This window comes from Diabrotica virgifera, chromosome 8 (assembly GCF_917563875.1).
Source record: "Diabrotica virgifera virgifera chromosome 8, PGI_DIABVI_V3a".
NCBI lineage: Eukaryota > Metazoa > Arthropoda > Insecta > Coleoptera > Chrysomelidae > Diabrotica > Diabrotica virgifera.
In genome coordinates, this window is record NC_065450.1 from 209,812,576 (window position 1) to 209,830,336 (window position 17,761).

The window sequence follows — 17,761 nt, forward strand, 5'->3', positions numbered from 1 at the left end:
TAAATATATTGATTAAACTAAAAAGGTGAATATAAATTGTTTAGGTTTAGGGAGTTGTGCAATTTTCACATTATATTTAGTTATATGCAAGTTAAGATATGCACAGTTAGTTTTTTGTCTCTCCTGTAAAATTAGGTATTTTGGACTATGCATTTTTCAAATTAAGCCGACATAATCTTTTGAAAAATAAAAAAAAATTGACTCTTGAAATCAGAGATATGTAGTAAAATATTTTGCATGATAGTGAAATTGTCATATAAAAAGATAAGACGTCATCTGTTTCTTATATCCAAGGGATTGCCTCCCTATTTATGTAATTAATTAATGTGTGGTATATATCAAGGATAATAACCAAATAGATGAAAGAATAAATTAAGAAAATATACATATTATGCAGGAGAAACAGCATTTCTGAATATATTTTAGAATATTTTCGAATAACACAAAAATGCTGTTGATACAATTATTATATTTTAATACACCTGTTAATTTAAATATTTGTGCCATCTAGATAAAAACGAGAATAATTTAAAACTTTGTTTATTATCTTTATACACATACAGTCTTAGCATATCACAATAAATCATAAAAATAATCCAAACCTTGACCCAATTCCCATATAGATACTCCAGTATTATACAATCTGCACATTTCTAACCTTTTATTAATAGAATACAATGTTGGGTAGAAAACTATATGCCTTTTACCATCTTTCTCATACTCGAAGAAATGCTCAGCACTCTGTTCGTCATACTGTAACCTACTATCATACATTTCTAGTCTATTGATGTACTGGTTGGCCACAATTGTGTCTCCTCCCTTAACAGTGTAGTCATTTCCATAGAAATTCAGGCCTGTAAGGATCTTCTTGCGTTTATTTTCATCGTTCGTCAAGAACTTGATACAATCGTCTACCCATTGTATTGGAGAGTTCGGCCCTGGTTGTCTATAATTTGAGAAATCGTAAGTCATCAAGGAAAAAGCAGCTACATGGTCATATAAAGCTTCAAAATGCTTGTCTGTGAATATATCATCTTTTCCTGTCTTTGGTGGTACAACTAAAATAGTCTGTAAACCCTCTAATGCCAAACCATCACATATAGCTTTTACGAAATTAACTATGATGTCGAATTTTAACACTGGTCCCAATTGTGTCCAAAATTCAAACACATATCCATCAAATCTGTATTGTTCAGCAGCTTTAACAAGTGCTTTAAGGAACTGCTTCATTTCTTCTTTGCTTGATAACAAGCTTGAGTAGTCACCACTAGTCCACGCTTCGAATAAAACCCTTGGCACTATTTTAAGCTTCCGTTCTCTACCAGCGTTCTTTACAGCAGCTATCCACTCAGTGTCTACATCGTGTGTACCAGTTACCTCATACTTCTCTTTACCTCTGCGTTTAATTTGAAGCCATACTGGACTTATATGCGTAAACTTGTTGCCGAAAATCTTGGCGATATCATAGCCCCTGCTGTTCCATGGGGTGACGTACCCCAACACCATTCCATCCATATTATACTCATCTACTTCTTTAAAGAACATCTTGTGATTAGCAATTATATCTTTAGCTGAAGGATGTTCATCTATCAAATTCTTATTGAAGATAGTGGTGTCTTGAGGCCCCGTCTTCTGCTTTTGTGCCGTTGCCTTAGACTGCTTGTCTTTGTTTTTCGACGACTTCGGTGATAAAGTACATATCACCAGAGGGGCGACAATTATTAAAATAAGAAAGAATAGTTTGTTTTTCATTTTTAAACTAAACCCGGTTTTTGAATCACAATATTGACATTTTAAGAAAACATACTTTTGTCAGGCGCACGTGGAGCAACGTCACAACAAACTGAAGTGGTCGTGTCTAAACTTCCCACCAGCGGGTTTTTATTATCGATTTAATTTTAAAAACAAAAACATTTAAAAAGTCTATTGTATCAAACTATATAAAAAAATAACTATTTTTGAACAAATAACAAATATGTATGGTTAATGTATTTATTACTAATATAACATTTACAGATACAAGGTCGTCTTTCTTTAGGATTATTTACAAGGACATTATGGTACGGGAGCCCAAGCGGGGATTTTTGCAGTTACTCGAGCGCGTCAGATTAGCATATGGGGAAAAACCTGGTACTCTGCAGATGTACCTCTACCATATATTGGCTCTTAACACAGGGGAGTTCGTTAATAGGGGGGCCCGAAAAAAAAATCTATCCTTAAAAAAAACTCGAAATTGTCAGATTAAGAAACGGTAAGTTAAGTACATGCAAAAGAGTGTATATTTCAAAAATCTGACGATTTGAGCCGGGCGTAAGGAAATGGGTGAGTCCCAAAATTTCACAAGAAAAAAGAGAATAATTCGCGAAATGATTGACAGATCAAAAAACTAAAAAATATGTTCTTAATATTTTTTAAAAATCTATCGAATGATACTAAACACGACTTCCCACGGAGAGGGATGGGGGTAAATTTAATATTTTAAATACGAATCCCACGATATTTCGCGAAATGAACATCAGATCGAAAAACTGTAAAATACACTTATTCAATATTTTTAAAAAATATATCGAATGGCACCAAACACGACCCCCCATATGGACGTGGGGTGGGGGTTATTTTAAAATCTTAAATAGGAGCCCTCATTTTTTATTGCAGATTTGGATTCCGTACGTAAAAATAAGTAACTTTTATTCGAAACATTTTTTCGAATTATGGATAGATGGCGTTATAATCGAAAAAAACGATTGTTGGAAATGGAAAATTAAATTAAAAAATGGCAAGCCCACTAAAATGGAAAACTTTACTTAACTTTTTTTGGTTTTAGGACCGTACTCTTCACAACCCAATAGGTCCCCAAAGCGCTCGAGTGACTGCACATTTAGCATACTTTGCTCCCCTAAATCAACTTCAAATAAAATTTTCATTCTTGTCAATATAAAACTAATTTCAATTAATCCTATTACATAATTAACTAAATTTAATCCACATTTTATCAAAATTGCAGTATCTCGATGTCATCTAAATATCTTACTACCATACAACCTCAATTAGCTTTCGTCTGATGATGCTGATGAAAATCAGCGAAATATAACGTTTTGTTAAACAGAGTACCACTTGGTTTTATTCAGCTGGATACCCAATAATTAACCCCATTTTCATGATTTTCATCATTTCATAGGCCTTCGTGATGGTCTGTTAGATGTGGCAAAACAGTCGAGCAGCACACACATTTTTTTATAAACACACACAGATATTTTTATAGGACCTCTAGCGCTGTTGCCAAATTGCAAAGTAATGGCTGTGTATTACGGGGTATGGTAAGATCAAGCGAATTATTATAATATAAAAGAGAAGAAGAATCAACTGACAATTAACCTAACCTAAGATATGGTTTTCTGTTTTCTTTCATTTCAGAAATATTAGGAATTTAAAAATAAATAAAAATACGATAACTTAATATAAATTTCAGATAAAATGGCTGGAAGTCGTTTAGAAAAAATAGGAACAATATATACAAGGTAACAAAACTAATTGTGGTGTTCTAATTTGTCTGTAATTAACTTATTTGTAGAACAACTGGATTAATTCGTTCAGGAGCCTTAAGGTGGGAGGATCGGCCGATATGGTATGATATTTACGAAGCTTTTCCACCAAAAGAAGAACCTAGATTTGATAAACCAGTTCCAAACATTAAATTGAAGACTATTTTTTATAAAGAAGACAAAATAAGGGCGTATGTTTTTCATTTATCATTTACTAAGTTTATTCATTAATTGTTGATATTTTTCAGCATATTTCATAGAAATAACAAACAGCTGGGCACCACAAACTTATATAACAATAACTACAAGTCCTTGACTCAAAAATTCGTAGATATTTATCAGAACCTGGAAGCTCGCGCAGAAGGTTCTGCTACAGAGGAACAGTTGTATAAGGAAGCCATAGAGGTACTACGAAGGGATAAAGAGGTGAAAAAAGTTGATGAAGAGGAGCCTATTTCCTTAAGTCTTGCTTTTAGGGAGGCTAGATTGGAACAGAACAAAAAACAAGAGAAGTCAAAGTTAGATATAGCTAATATATTTAAAGAGTAGTTTTCTTTCCCTAATGTAGTAGTGTAGGATTTTGTAAATACATTTATTAAACTTAAAACAAGGTTTTTAATTCATATTTTTAAAAGAGATGTGTAAATACCTTTTCCTGAAAATATTTTTCTATAAAAAAGAAGATAAACATAACCAACAAAATGTCAAAATATAATTTTTATAGTTTGGGATAGGGGATATTTAAATTTAAAATATATTTCTGAATGAAAATGCAGGATTCTATTGTAGAAAAGTTCAAACTAGAAGCCCCTGAGAAAGAAGCAATTTTAGCGTTATATCCATATTTAGAAATTTGTGAAATAAAAAAATATTACAATGTGAACTATTTTTTCAATAAAGAACTGAATAAGATAGTTATAACTGGAAATAAAACAAAAAAGAGCCCGCCTTCCATGTTTGTACCCGTAGCTGTATACGAAAAATTAAATTTCGTAAAGCTACAGTCTTTTATAGGAACTTGGACAGGGTTAGTGTATGTAGCCATTGTACATCCAGACTCGACTTGTGTATATTACCAAATAGCTAATGGATTAGTGGAGCCAAAGCCAGGTGATCCGTCCTCAAAACGCAGAATGGAAAGGATAAAAAGAAAAGTCAATAGGGAATTAAGAACACATTGTTCATTGAATGAAGAAAGCGTGCAAGATCCAGACTTCTTTAAGATAGAAATAAGTGATGGAGACTCGGATAGTAGTGAATAGATTTTTATAAACTTTGGATTAAAAATGTAAATAATGAATTTTTCTATTAAAATAGTAAAAACGTCATCTGCGACTAATTGTTTTTGTGTTGCGTCGTTACTGGACACCCTTAGCTGGCAGTTGAGCCTAATCAGCATACCATATAGGGCTTTCCATTCACAGTCATTTGTTTCGAGTTTCCGTCATATGTCGTGTAATCCGTGTATATTATTATTATACAACATAATGACAGAAGCTTGAAACAAATGACAATCAATGAAAAGCCCTATTGATTCCTGTCAGTTCTAATGATAAGAATGACAAAATATTAAAAACACATGTAAAACAGTTTTGTTATTTATTTAAAACAATCAATAACATTCTATAAAATATATACACCAAATATTTATAACATCAAAGTTATATACAAACAATTTTTGTTCAATTTGTACATTACACAACTTTGTCCACAAAAGTAGCTAAAGGATATTGTAATTTTTTTATGACATTATTCTAAATGATAAGAACATCATATCAAGTACTGACCTACAATAAATTAGGTTAGAATTGAATAAAAACAAATAAATGGCCAATGCCAATTGTCAAAATGGACTAAAAACACTAAATTAGTATAAACTAGTTTTTCTTCCCATTTATTTTACTTATTTTGTTTCTAGCTACATTATCGAAAAATAACAAGCCAGCTGCTCGTTCTATACTCTCTGGGGGAACCTAAAATAGACAGTTTTTAATTACAGTAGAACCCCTCTAATCCGCCCTCGGATGGTCCGACGCTCCGGGTAATCCGACCTGCCTGCATGCCCCAGCAAATTCCTTCAATGCCTGCTCGCAATTCTTTCAGTGTTATTTCGAACCTTGTGGTGTGTACATATGTTTTCAAAATGTCCGCGAAACGTAAACACATTACTCTTTCGTTAAGTGAAAAACTTGCAGTGCTTCAAAGGCTGGATAAAGGTGAATCACTACAAAAAATTTCCAAGGAACTGAACGTAGGCGTGACAACAATTAAGGATTGGAGAAAAAATCGGAAAGACATTGAATCACATGCAATGACGATAGATGGAGAAAACGCTCTTAAGAATCGAAAAACATTGAAAAAGCCTAAACTTGAACTGCTTGATAGTGCATTATGGATGTGGTTCAGCCAAGAAAGAAGGAAGGGAACTCCGATATCTTGCCCAATCATAAAAGAAAAGGCAATAATTTTGCACAAAAAACTAGAAGTCGGAAGTGAGTTTAAAGCTAGTGAAGGCTGGATTGATCGCTGGAAAACCCGTCATGGTATCCGGTTTATCTCAATTTGTGGTGAAAAATTATCTGCTGATGCTGAGGCGGCTAACGAGTTTTCGGTGAAGTTTCAAGAAATCGTAAAAGAAAATGAACTGTTACCTTGCCAAGTCTATAACATAGACGAGACAGGCCTAAATTACAAAATGCTTCCCAGTAAAACCTTAAGTGCGCCAAATGAAACCGTAGCGGGAACGAAACTCTTAAAAGATAGGTTAATTGTTGCTCATTGTAGCAATGCCGATGGTACACACAAGCTTTCCCTGTTTGTTATAGGCAAATCTAAGAAGCCCAGTGCTTTCAAAAACATCAATTTATCATCATTGCCGGTTTATTACCGCAATCAAAAATCTGCTTGGATGGACTGCAATCTTTTCAAGTCGTGGTTTTTTGACGAGTTTGTGCCATGTGTTGAGAAGGATTTGAAAAAGAAAAATCTTCCAGTTCGAGCTCTACTGCTATTGGACAATGCACCATCGCATCCCTCTGAGGAGGATTTAGTAAAAGGAGATATAAAATCTATCTTCCTCCCACCAAATGTCACATCACTTATCCAGCCAATGGACCAGGGAGTGATAGAATGTTTTAAGAGGCGTTTTCGCCGAAAATACATAAGTTCTATCTTAGAAAAATCCGAAGAAGGATACGACATTTTTCAAGCCATGAAATCCTTCAACATTAAAGATGCTATCTATACAATGGCTGAGTCATGGGCAAAACTGAATCCTGACACGCTAAGAAAATCTTGGCGTAAGCTTTGGCCAGAAGTTATGACCGAAATTGACCAGATCGAAGATGAGCAAAACGACATGCAGGAAATCGTTAAAAATCTTCAAACCCTGAATAATTCAATCCCTGCTGGTGAAGTTGAAGGGTGGATTGAACAATGCCACAAAAACTGCGAAACCAGTGAAGTGCTGAATGATGACGACATTGTTACGCGGTTTTGGAACATGATGGTGATGAAAACGTGAAACTCAGAATCCGACAGTGATGTTGACGAGTCTCCTGTTCAGATTTCACACACCGATGCCAAGAATTCATTTGAAATCGGCCTTCAGTACATAGAGCAGAATCCAGCATCAACACCGATGGACATCTTGTGGATCAAAAATTGGAGAAACATTGCAGCTAAGTCCAGAATTTCGTCTTGTAAACAGAAATCTATCACTGACTTTTTCCAAGTAGACTACTAATTTTTTCAGTACATATGTACCTTTTTTTTGCAATTAATTTAAGGTGAAACAGTAGCGATCAACAGGTAGCGAAAACGCGTTCCAAGATTGCGACTGTAATTTTGAATATTTTTTCGAGATATTTAGCATACATATTCGTAATATAATAAAGAATGGCGGTACAGAACCTAATTTGAAAAATATATTAATATGTGGAAATTACTCTGTAATTAAATACAATATTAAAAAAACGAGCCTGTACCGCCATTAAGAAGAACAAAAAATACACTTCCTTCAAATAAACTTTTTTATCCAATGCCTAGATTTTGTGTCATTTTGGAACTACTAATGAAATAAAAAATTTTAGTAGTAGTAAAATGACACAAAATCTAGGCATCGGATAAAAAAGTTTATTTGAAAAAAGTGTATTTTTTTGTTCTTCATAATGGCGGTACACGCTCGTTTTTTTAATATTGTATTTAATTACAGAGTAATTTCCACATATTAATATATTTTTCAAATTGGGCTCTGTACCGCCATTCTTTATTATATTACGAATACGTGTGCCTAATATCTCGAAAAAATATTCAAAATCACAGCCGCAATCTTGGACCGCGTTTTTGCTACCTGTTCATCGCTACTGTTTCCTCTTAATAAATACATAACAAAGAATTCTGGCATTTTAATGCAATATAATTATGTACATATGTATGGTTATTATATCACTGAAGAGAATAATACAGGCTTTTTTTCTTGTACAGACGTATTTGATAACTTTCTCTGATAATCCGATCTTTTTTGCGTTCCGACCATACTCCTAGTCCCGAGGGTGACGGATCAGAGGGGTTCTACTGTATATACATTAATAATTCTATAAAAATTATCAAGAAACAGTTTTATACATTTAATAATATAGTTTGTTGTTGTTTGTTTGGGTTTATATGACTGCGGACACTAAATCCATTCGCCAATTTTACTATTTTTTATTTTATTAGTCATTTTTTCGTATCTTATCCTAAAACTAATACTAATATAATAAACAATTCTACTAATAAATAATTATTTTTGTATTTTTTTTTAATAATTTTTTATATATATATATTTTTATTAATTTTTTTCCAAATGATGTTCTCAGAGTTCCACAGCAAAAACTGCAACATTCTTCTTTAGCCCTCTACTTCATTCGAAAGCTATTTTACTATGGACTGTCCAAGTTCGTCATTCATTTTTATCTACATATTTTTTTTATATTTTTTTAATTATTATATTTTTTTTCTATTTTTTTTTTTATATATCTTTTTTTATATTTTTTCTTTCTTTTTTTTTATTATTTTTTTATTTTTTTTTTTTTTTTTTATTTTTTTAATAATATAGTTAAATTGTTTGAAAATTATTGCTAAAACAATTTGTATAGGTATAACATATACCTATAGGGTAGGTGGGGGTAAAAGTCCGCACTTTGTATATATGCAATATTTGACACACTTTTTATTGCAGTATACATAATATATTTGTCAGGGCATTAGGATAACTAATGCCCTTAGCTATAAATATAAAACGAATGCTAAATAGCTGTAAGAAAAAAAACTATAGCGCAAAGTACATAATTTCATAAAAATAAAAATTAACAACGTATCAAATAGAAATCCTTTATTTTGTCAAAAAACATGATCTAAAAACTTATAACATATAAACAAGTGGATATATGACCTAAATGCAAAAAGATAAAAAATAAAAGAAATTTTTGAAAGCTGGAACACTTTTTAGGTTACATCTAGTGCAACATTAAATCGGTTGAAAAGCTCACAAAGTCCTTAAATCTAGCAGAACTGCCTAGCAATGGCTTGGAAAGTTTCCTTATAATGTCTGTCTTGTTAACAAAAAACTCTTCGTCAGTTTCTGAAAAACGCATTGTATTTGGTGCCCTTCTATAATAAACACCATTGTAACCATCATCTATCATTACAGTAATTCTCATAACGTACCTTCGAAATGAGTCCTTGGTTTTTCCGTAAACTTTTACTACAGCAAACTCTCCTGGACTTAATTCGGATAATTCGTTTTCAGCATCACTTTCAGAAAAACTTAAATTGCTGCTACTATCATGAAGTGACATTTGCGCCTCCGAGTCAGAAGAATAGTCATATTCCTTTTTATTTAGTATATTTTGTTTTTCTTCAAATACTTTTCTTACTGTATTTTTATTTATCTTGATGCTTTCCTTCCTTTTTTTCTCGTTAATTTTGTATTTCTTTTCCAGCTCTGAGATTTCCATTTCCTCTTTATGTGGAGTAGATGTCAGAAGTGTAGATTTTAATCCTCTTCTTGTTCGTTTTCTCTTTTTGGTTAGTTTTGGCAACGGAATGATATCTGACGGTAACGTAGTAGACATTTCATCTTTGGAGCTTCCGGGTTTTGATTCCAGGTTACTTGAAATCTATCTGGTAGATTTTCAACATTTCGTTCCTCTGCATCACCACTTGGTTCTTCTGCATCACTATTTGGTTCTTCTGCTTTACTATTTGGTTCTTCTGCTTTACTATTTGGTTCTTCTGCTTTGTCATTTTCCTGACTTTTGTTTTCGTCAAATACAATCATTAATTGTGCATCTTTATTATTTCGGTCAAGATCATCTACTTCTTCTTGCTCTTGTTCAGTTACTGAAGGTAAAAAATCTTCTTCGGTAAAGATATTTTCATCTAAAGCGAAAATACCTGTCATTTTAAATCCATTAACAGCCTTTTCTATAGTAGCAGTTTTCTCATAGGCCTGCTTGAATAATCCAGCGACGTGGTATTCTGAGACTACTTGCCCGGGATTAGATGTGGTCCAATTATCACACAAATCATCATAGTAAGCTTTTAATGGCCTAAAAAAGTTTCTGTCCAGTGGTTGAGTTCGATGGCTGCTATGAGGTGGGAGGCTGAGCAAATGGATGTTATTATTTTTTGCGTAAGTGATGGCCTCTAGAGTGGTATGGGATATGTGGTTATCCAAAATTAATAGCACTGGGCTTTCAGCAGTAGGATTTGTATATTTGCGAAAGTGCTCCAAAAATTGAAGAAACTTAACTGAATTCATGTACCCAGAATCAGTTGCAGCCAAAAAAGAACCAGTTGGAGCGTCCTTTATCAAAAGAGGATTTAGTCTTTTGCGTGCGAAAATAAAGAATGGTGGAACATAGTGTCCTGTTGCACTCATAGAACATGCAGCTGTCACAGTTCTTCCTTGCTCTGCAGCTACATTTTTTGCTACTTCTTTTTTTCCAGTGGGAGCAACATGTTCAGGTAATTTATTTGGTACTGTTTGTAAACCACTCTCATCCATATTATAGATTTTATTCGCAGGAAATTTATATTTCTCCAAGACAGATTTTAAATTTTGAAAATACTGTGTCAATTGATGTTTGTTGAACCCCATGGTCCTAGCTACACTGGTTTTTCGTGGTGTACGTAGTGAAAGGCGGTTTCGTTTCATAAAATTTCTAGTCCAATCTCTACCTGCTAGTTTTGATTGCTTGGAAAATTGATGCTGGATACCATTTCTTTCGGCAAACTGATATGCCAGAAAACGAAGCGATTTTAGGGTAAGACCATAGAAACGTAAGTCTAAAGCTTTACAATGGTCCACTATTTGCTTTTCCTGCTCTGGAGTAAATACACGTCGAAATCTACCCAAGAAATTAACGCTGCTGTCAGATTCATCGTAGCCAAGAGTTCTACCTATTTCTCTTGTTGATAGACCTCTTTCCTTTAAATGTTTAGCCTGCATAAAGACATCCTCTGTAAATGGCCTCATGTTCTCATTTTTTCTCTTGTAGGTCCTAAAACAAAAACGTAATTTATACAAGCTTTTCAAAAAACTTCATGAATTAAGCAAAATTCTAGATAATACACACAAACGTGCTTAACCGAGGCAAAAATCCGCATGCGGATCTTTGCCCCTTCCAGCATGCGGACTTATACCCCAAAACTCACTATTAATTTTAGCTAAACATATTTGGAACAAACTAACCTCAAATTAAGGATTTTGTTCCTAAAAATTATTTACAATAAACAGGCTTACTCAAATTAATTAAAAGACTTTTTAGAAAAATAGTTTAACACATACAATCTTCAAAAGAATGATTAAAAATATTAGATCAGAACACCAAATTCTAAAACTTACCTCATATTTTCGTTAACTACCGCCGCACGAAGCACGTGTATAGTCTGTAACGCTGTTCGAAAGGTACTGGGCCGATCCATGAGTGAATCAAGTTAATATATTGTCTCTGTCATCTAGAAGGCGTGTGCGGATTCTTGCCCCATGCGGACTTTTACCCCCACCTACCCTATATTTTTACCATATTCACTAATGGAATGTGTGGAGTTTATATGAACCCAGAGTAACATATAATGCAATACATGAGATGAGAAGGCTGCATAAATCAATTCTGGGTATTAGTGAAATGAGGTGGACTGGATCTGCCCAAAGATATCGAATTTTTACTGTCTAGTTGATACAAATTTTATTTAAAAAATTGATTACGATGCACATAAATGACATTCAAAATCACTGGTTACTGGTTGGAAAAAGTGTTAATAAACATTTTTGTTCAAGAGTATCTCAGCTACATTTCTTGTTTGAAACATTTTTTTTTCTCTTAAAGATTCTTCGTAAATCATTGTTTATTGTTCCCCCTCCCGTTCGATGGCGGGTTTATGGGGAAGACCGGTGGTAGGAATGGTAAACTTTTTTGGGATTCCAAAATTGACATTCTCAGTAAAATTTAACTTGTTCGTATGATTTTGAGAGATCAAACCTCTGAGGACTGGACTAATAAACTTACTTGAAAACTGGTCAAAGGAACATTATCATCTATAACCTGATTGGGCATTACATAAGTCTCCATTTCCAGCTTTCCTTCTGCTGTTTCTCCTACAATGACTTTAAAGAAATGAGTAGGAACTGCTACATGGTTTGCTCCTATTACTTCAAATCTTACATAGTTTTTTCCATCACTTTCTTTCCTAAAAACAAAAATTAGTGATATTTTGATCAAAATCATTGTAAAATAATTAGGGAAGCAGGGATTCAACAGTTTAGAATTTTACATTGAGTTTCCTATGGTCCGTTTTCCAATTCACCACCCGGTATATACCTACCAATCATAATCTACATGCTTTTATAAGTTCCCATATTAATATATAGTCCTGTCGCCAGGCGGGGTGCCTCCTTAATTCAGATGGACTTACCCAAGTTTTTTTTATGTATTTTGACCCGTAGAACACGAATTTTTTGGGTAACAGTCGATCCGGATGTCGATAAGATTGTTATAAACAAAGAACTTGAGGAATCATATAACAGCGATTCTTCGCAAAACAAAACATTTTTTTGTATTTTTTGGGTCATTCTAAGCAAAAAATGATTTTACAAGTTTTTTCGTAGGATGCATAGTTTTCGACATAAACGCGGTTGAACTTTCAAAAAATCGAAAAAGTGCAATTTTTGAACCCGAATAACTTTTGATTAAAAAATAAAATAGCAATTCTGCTTACTGCATTTGAAAGTTCAGGTCAAATTCTATCGGTTTTGATTATTTGCATTGCTAAAAATTAAGTTTTTATTTGTTAAACAAAGCCATAAACACAGAGTGTTTCCCGTGCCAAATGCATGCGTTTTAATGTATGGAATCTACGTAGAAATTGTATGTATGCGCGCCTACTCGTTCGATTTCAAATGAGAAATGCATTGAAAACACCATTCAATCACTATGTGTTTATAGCTTTGTTTAACAATAAAAAAATTAATTTTTAGCAATGAAAGTAATCAAAACCGATTCAATCAAAAGTTATTCGGGTTCAAAAATTGCAATTTTTAAATTTTTTGAAAGTTCAACCGCGTTTATGCCGAAAACTATGCATCCTACGAAAAAACTTGTAAAATCATTTTTTGCTTAGAATGACCCAAAAAATACAAAAAAATGTTTTGTTTTGCAAAAAATGTTGTTTATAACAACCTTATCGACATCCGGATCGATTGTTACCCAAAAAATTCGTGTTCTACGGGTCAAAATACATAAAAAAAACTTGGGTAAGTCCATCTGAATTAAGGAGGTCGTTGTACCCCACTGGCGACAGAACTAATAGCACTTTTGATTAATATTTATTAAAAATATTACCCTAATGGATCTTTCTAAAAAGGATTTTTATTCTGTTTAATTAATCGTTTCCATTAATTTAAAAAAATATTTTCAATAATTATCAAAATCCAAAAATGTTGTTTGATGAATTAAAACCTTTAAAGTTTATGCTGGACTTCTATTTTATTCTCTAAAATTGGATTTTCTTTTCAATCTATGTTGGGCCAACTGCTATGGGAAGGGGCACATACGTATATTGATATGTATAATAGTAATGTTAAAATCGTTACCTTGGCAAATATAGTGGTCCTGTACAGCAATACACATTTGCATATATCCTGGTCAATTTTCTTACATGCTTCTCCAACCGGTTCCACGAATCTCTGTTAAAACCCTTACCTACTTGTGGAGCCATGTTAGACAAAAAGAAAGTTTGTTCTACCTGCTTCTGACTACACTTATGATTACCAGCAGCAGCTAAATGTCCTCTATCAAAACCAGACTTTTTGTAATCAGTATTTTCGGACCTATTAACATAAATTCCATTAGCCATTAGGTATATGAACATTAAAGTAAACAAAGGGGTGAAACAAGGTGACTCACATATCCCAACACTGTTTAACCTGATATTGGAAGCAATAATAAGAGGGACAAATTTTGCAAACAAAAACATTATTACAGATCAACTTCAAGTAATAGCATATCGATACCTAAACTCCAAAACCTCTCAACTGAAAATCTTCAATTGTATTTTATGGACAAAAAACTATTTATAGCAGTAAATTGACAAAGAAAATCTATATCTTTTTTGTTTTATTAAGGTCTTAACTTAATGCAGAATGCATTAAAAAAAGGTTGCAGGAGTTGTGTTACATAAAAAAAAAGACCAAAATATGAAAAATGAACAAAAACAGTTGGGAGGTTTTGGAGTTTAGGTATCGATATGCAGATGACCAAGTAATCAAAGCAAAGACGAATATGACATATGACACTTAAGAGCAATTGATATATTACAGGGGTGGCCAAACTGCGGCTCGCGAACCACATGCGGCTCTTTGAAGGATTACTTGTGGCTCTCGATTGTACCCAAGTTATTTTTCAATTTTGTATTAGATGTGATTTAAAAAAAATTTTATCGTTCCATAATATGTGTTTCAAAATGTCTTTTAATTTACTGACAACAAACATGAAAGACTTTGTAACAAATTCCATTTCCATCCAAGATAAGAATGATATATGACACATCGAAAACTGCGCTAACGAACATTACACAAGAGTGGCACAATGTAAAAGTCAGTAATCAACCGAATCTAGACCGATTTTTGTATAACTCTTGCTACAGATGTAATTTGTATTAGGTACACATTTTGCATTTAAGTCATTTTACTAGAAAAAAATTTTTACCCTATTATACTAGAAAAACTTAACGAGTAGGTATATAAAAAAGCTGGAAGGAATATTGACCGAACTCCAAAATAGATTTGAAGACTTAAAATATGTTAAATCGTCTCTTCATTTTTTTTCCGAATTCATTTGAAATTAACATAGTTCATAAGGTGAATTTTTTATTATTACCAATATATGACCCAATCAACATCTGGAGGATTAAAATTAATAGAGACGCAAGAAGATCAAGCTCGAAAATAAAACTATAAGTCGACGCCGAATACCGAATTATGGAAATTTGTACCAGAATCCAAGAAGGTACCCTAAAAAAGAATGCTTGTCGAATTATTTCCATATTAGGAACAACGTACTTGTGTGGACCATTTTATTCCATTTTATAATTCGTGAAATCCTAACACCGATCAATATTACCTAACCAGCATCTACATCAAGTCACATATTAATCACCAAATTCTAAAGAATTATCAAAAGAAGGAAAACAAAAATGTAATTAAGTTTAAATATCTCGTAATTGTATTTCGGTTTTCAGTAAATAAAAGTTCTGTTAAAAAAATTGTAAATACCTTCTATACATAGATACTTTTTGAATAAGTATTTTATTGCGGCTCGCAAAAAACTTCAACTTGTGAAAAGTGGCTCGGACTATTAAGAAGCTTGGCCACCCCTGATATATTAGATAAGGAAGCAAAGAGAATAGAGCTAGAGATAAACCAGCACAAAACAAAATACATGACGATATTTCGAAGGACAAAACTCAAAAATACCTAATAGAACCATAAACTCAAAACTGTATCCATCTTTAGCTACTTGAAAGAAAAAAAACATGGAATGAATAAAAATCTGCTTAGAAGTAAGAGAACAAAGATGAACCTATATGAGGCCTTAATGAGACCTGTTGTTACATATGGGATGGAAACCACAGCGATTAACAAGAAAGAGGAAGATAGCATTCTGAAATTTGAAAGAAAAGTTATGAGAATGATACTGGGCTACAACGTTATTAAGAGAGGGAGAAAGAAGAATGAAAACAAATGCCGAAATTGAAAAAGAATTAAAGGGAGAAAATTTAGTCAGATACATAAAATCTCTTTGCTTAGAATGGATAGGACATATCGTCGCCTTAGTACTATAACTTGATAACTCCAAAATTGACGTTTTTGAGATAACTATAGTATTTTTACTACAAAAGCGATATTACGTAGGTCAAAATTTTTGACGTAAGAGAACTGTCAAAACATTAGAATGTGACTTTTCATTATTGCCATGTTTATAATAAAAGAGAACTGTCAAAACATTAGAATTATTAGAACATTAGAATGTGACTTTTCATTATTGCCATGTTTATAATAAACATGGCAATAATGAAAAGTCACATTCTAATGTTTTGACAGTTCTCTTACATCAAAAATTTTGACCTACGTAATATCGCTTTTGTAGTAAAAATACTATAGTTCACAAGATGTATTTTATCTGTCTCCATATTGTGTAAAAACTTGATAACTCGCTCCAAACGGGTTAAGTATTTATTTATGATTGACGAAAGTTGATAAAACTCAAATTCCCCTAAGATCAGTGCTAAAACTTGACAAGATAAGTTATCAAGCTATTGTTTAATCGAAATAATCGTGAATACGACATATACTGAATGCTACAACTAGCTAACTCTAGTTATCTAGTTGTAGCACGTGTTTTTCTGAAACCATTGAGCTTACCACATAATTGCTATCTGTTTATTTGGTTCATGTTAATGCAAAAATTCGAGAATTGAGCAGATCTGGCAACCCCCATGGTAGAGGGCTAATTTTCACCAAAATAATGCTTAAAATATTAGTTTTGTTAAAAAGTTCACTTAGATGCAACTTGGCATGACATGCAACATTACCAAATGTTAACATTACGGTAGTGCTAAAAGTTGATAACTTTAATTTTTCATGTTATTTTCCATATTGGAAAACAAATTTGCACCGTATTCCTAAATAGATCAGAAGCCAAAAAGTTAAGGAAGAGTATTTTAGAGTTGCAGAGTGAATTCCATATTTACCAACATCATGGTAGCAGCACAAATATCTTGAAAACCTTTAAACCCGTTTATCTCAGAACTACTAATTTCGAGTTATCAAGTTATAGTATTAAGGCGACGATATACAGAGAAGCCCACACTCAGATATGCTGAGAAGGATAACTGACTGGACACCACTATAGCCTTGTTGTAGAGAAAGGCCTGGATGATGTAGAAGATATAAAAACAATTAATGTTAAAGACTGAAAAGTTCAGGCAAGGACAGGAAGAAACAGAAAAGAGTCACTAACTACAACAGCAAGCTATAAATGACATAGAAGTAATCCACCTCACCCAAGAATAGGATTTTGAACGCCATGGCTTAGCTATAATCTCTAGGGATTGTAATGCTTAACGAATGAATGATATGAACAAGAAGTGTTTATATTTGTATGATTACCTGAAGAATTTGTGTATACTATCGTCAACTTTAAACTCACACTTCGATCTATCGACTTGATCATTAGGTTGAATAGATTCCTTCGTAATATGTTCGAAAACCCAGTGTGCCACTCTATTTCTACGATCGTAACTCAATACATAGTTTTCAAAGGATCTTATTTGATCCAAACTCGGAAATCCATACTTCATGATCTCAGAAACCCTACTTAATTTCTTCTGAGGTTCTGCAATATCTGGTACTGGCACAGGGGTAAAAGGAGTTGCGGCTGATACAGTGCCAAAAATCGGGAGACCAGGAACATTTTTTACAATAATCGTATTTGGGTCATATATTAATTTATATTTTTCTGTATATATGCCAGCCAAGAAACTTAGCGAACCTACTGTAACGTATTTAAACAACTTTTTATTCATTTTTAGCTGAGATTATGTATTGAAATTTTTGGATTACGATTACGAAAACAAATATAACCTATAAAATTCCTGCCTCGTTGTATTTAATT

General features: G+C 33.0%; 4 protein-coding genes across 4 annotated transcripts; 2 read left to right on the forward strand and 2 right to left on the reverse strand.

Annotated features, from left to right (window-relative positions):
• Positions 1 to 524: 524 nt before the first annotated feature.
• Positions 525 to 1,842, reverse strand: LOC114328988 (chitinase domain-containing protein 1). The gene has a single exon (XM_028277990.2). The coding sequence runs from the start codon at positions 1,750 to 1,752 to the stop codon at positions 574 to 576; it is 1,179 nt and encodes a 392-aa protein (XP_028133791.2). The 5' UTR covers positions 1,753 to 1,842; the 3' UTR covers positions 525 to 573.
• Positions 1,843 to 3,350: 1,508 nt separating this feature from the next.
• LOC114328990 (probable 28S ribosomal protein S23, mitochondrial) lies at positions 3,351 to 4,152 on the forward strand. Its single transcript, XM_028277992.2, has 3 exons — positions 3,351 to 3,518; positions 3,572 to 3,733; positions 3,791 to 4,152. The coding sequence occupies exons 1-3, from the start codon at positions 3,475 to 3,477 to the stop codon at positions 4,089 to 4,091; spliced, it is 507 nt and encodes a 168-aa protein (XP_028133793.2). The 5' UTR covers positions 3,351 to 3,474; the 3' UTR covers positions 4,092 to 4,152.
• Positions 4,153 to 4,209: 57 nt separating this feature from the next.
• LOC114328991 (uncharacterized) lies at positions 4,210 to 4,877 on the forward strand. Its single transcript, XM_028277994.2, has one exon. The coding sequence runs from the start codon at positions 4,307 to 4,309 to the stop codon at positions 4,802 to 4,804; it is 498 nt and encodes a 165-aa protein (XP_028133795.1). The 5' UTR covers positions 4,210 to 4,306; the 3' UTR covers positions 4,805 to 4,877.
• Positions 4,878 to 5,127: 250 nt separating this feature from the next.
• LOC126890598 (endonuclease G, mitochondrial) lies at positions 5,128 to 17,730 on the reverse strand. The gene is made up of 4 exons (XM_050659671.1): positions 17,257 to 17,730; positions 13,681 to 13,917; positions 12,098 to 12,278; positions 5,128 to 5,515 (listed from the first exon to the last, which is right to left on the reverse strand). The coding sequence occupies exons 1-4, from the start codon at positions 17,670 to 17,672 to the stop codon at positions 5,420 to 5,422; spliced, it is 930 nt and encodes a 309-aa protein (XP_050515628.1). The 5' UTR covers positions 17,673 to 17,730; the 3' UTR covers positions 5,128 to 5,419.
• Positions 17,731 to 17,761: the final 31 nt, after the last annotated feature.

What these genes read in the sequence shown, in the direction of transcription:
- LOC114328988 (XM_028277990.2), bottom strand. Translation starts at nt 1,752, where the DNA reads ATGAAAAACAAACTATTCTTTCTTATTTTAATAATTGTCGCCCCTCTG.
- LOC114328990 (XM_028277992.2), top strand. Translation starts at nt 3,475, where the DNA reads ATGGCTGGAAGTCGTTTAGAAAAAATAGGAACAATATATACAAG. An exon ending in ATAGGAACAATATATACAAG is followed by an intron (nt 3,519 to 3,571) that starts GTAACAAAACTA and finishes ACTTATTTGTAG; the next exon opens with AACAACTGGATTAATTCGTT. An exon ending in AAAGAAGACAAAATAAGGGC is followed by an intron (nt 3,734 to 3,790) that starts GTATGTTTTTCA and finishes GATATTTTTCAG; the next exon opens with CATATTTCATAGAAATAACA.
- LOC126890598 (XM_050659671.1), bottom strand. Translation starts at nt 17,672, where the DNA reads ATGAATAAAAAGTTGTTTAAATACGTTACAGTAGGTTCGCTAAGTTTC. An exon ending in GGACCACTATATTTGCCAAG is followed by an intron (nt 12,279 to 13,680) that starts GTAACGATTTTA and finishes TTTTGTTTTTAG; the next exon opens with GAAAGAAAGTGATGGAAAAA. An exon ending in TTCCTTTGACCAGTTTTCAA is followed by an intron (nt 5,516 to 12,097) that starts GTAAGTTTATTA and finishes TGTCTATTTTAG; the next exon opens with GTTCCCCCAGAGAGTATAGA.
- LOC114328991 (XM_028277994.2), top strand. Translation starts at nt 4,307, where the DNA reads ATGAAAATGCAGGATTCTATTGTAGAAAAGTTCAAACTAGAAGCCCCT.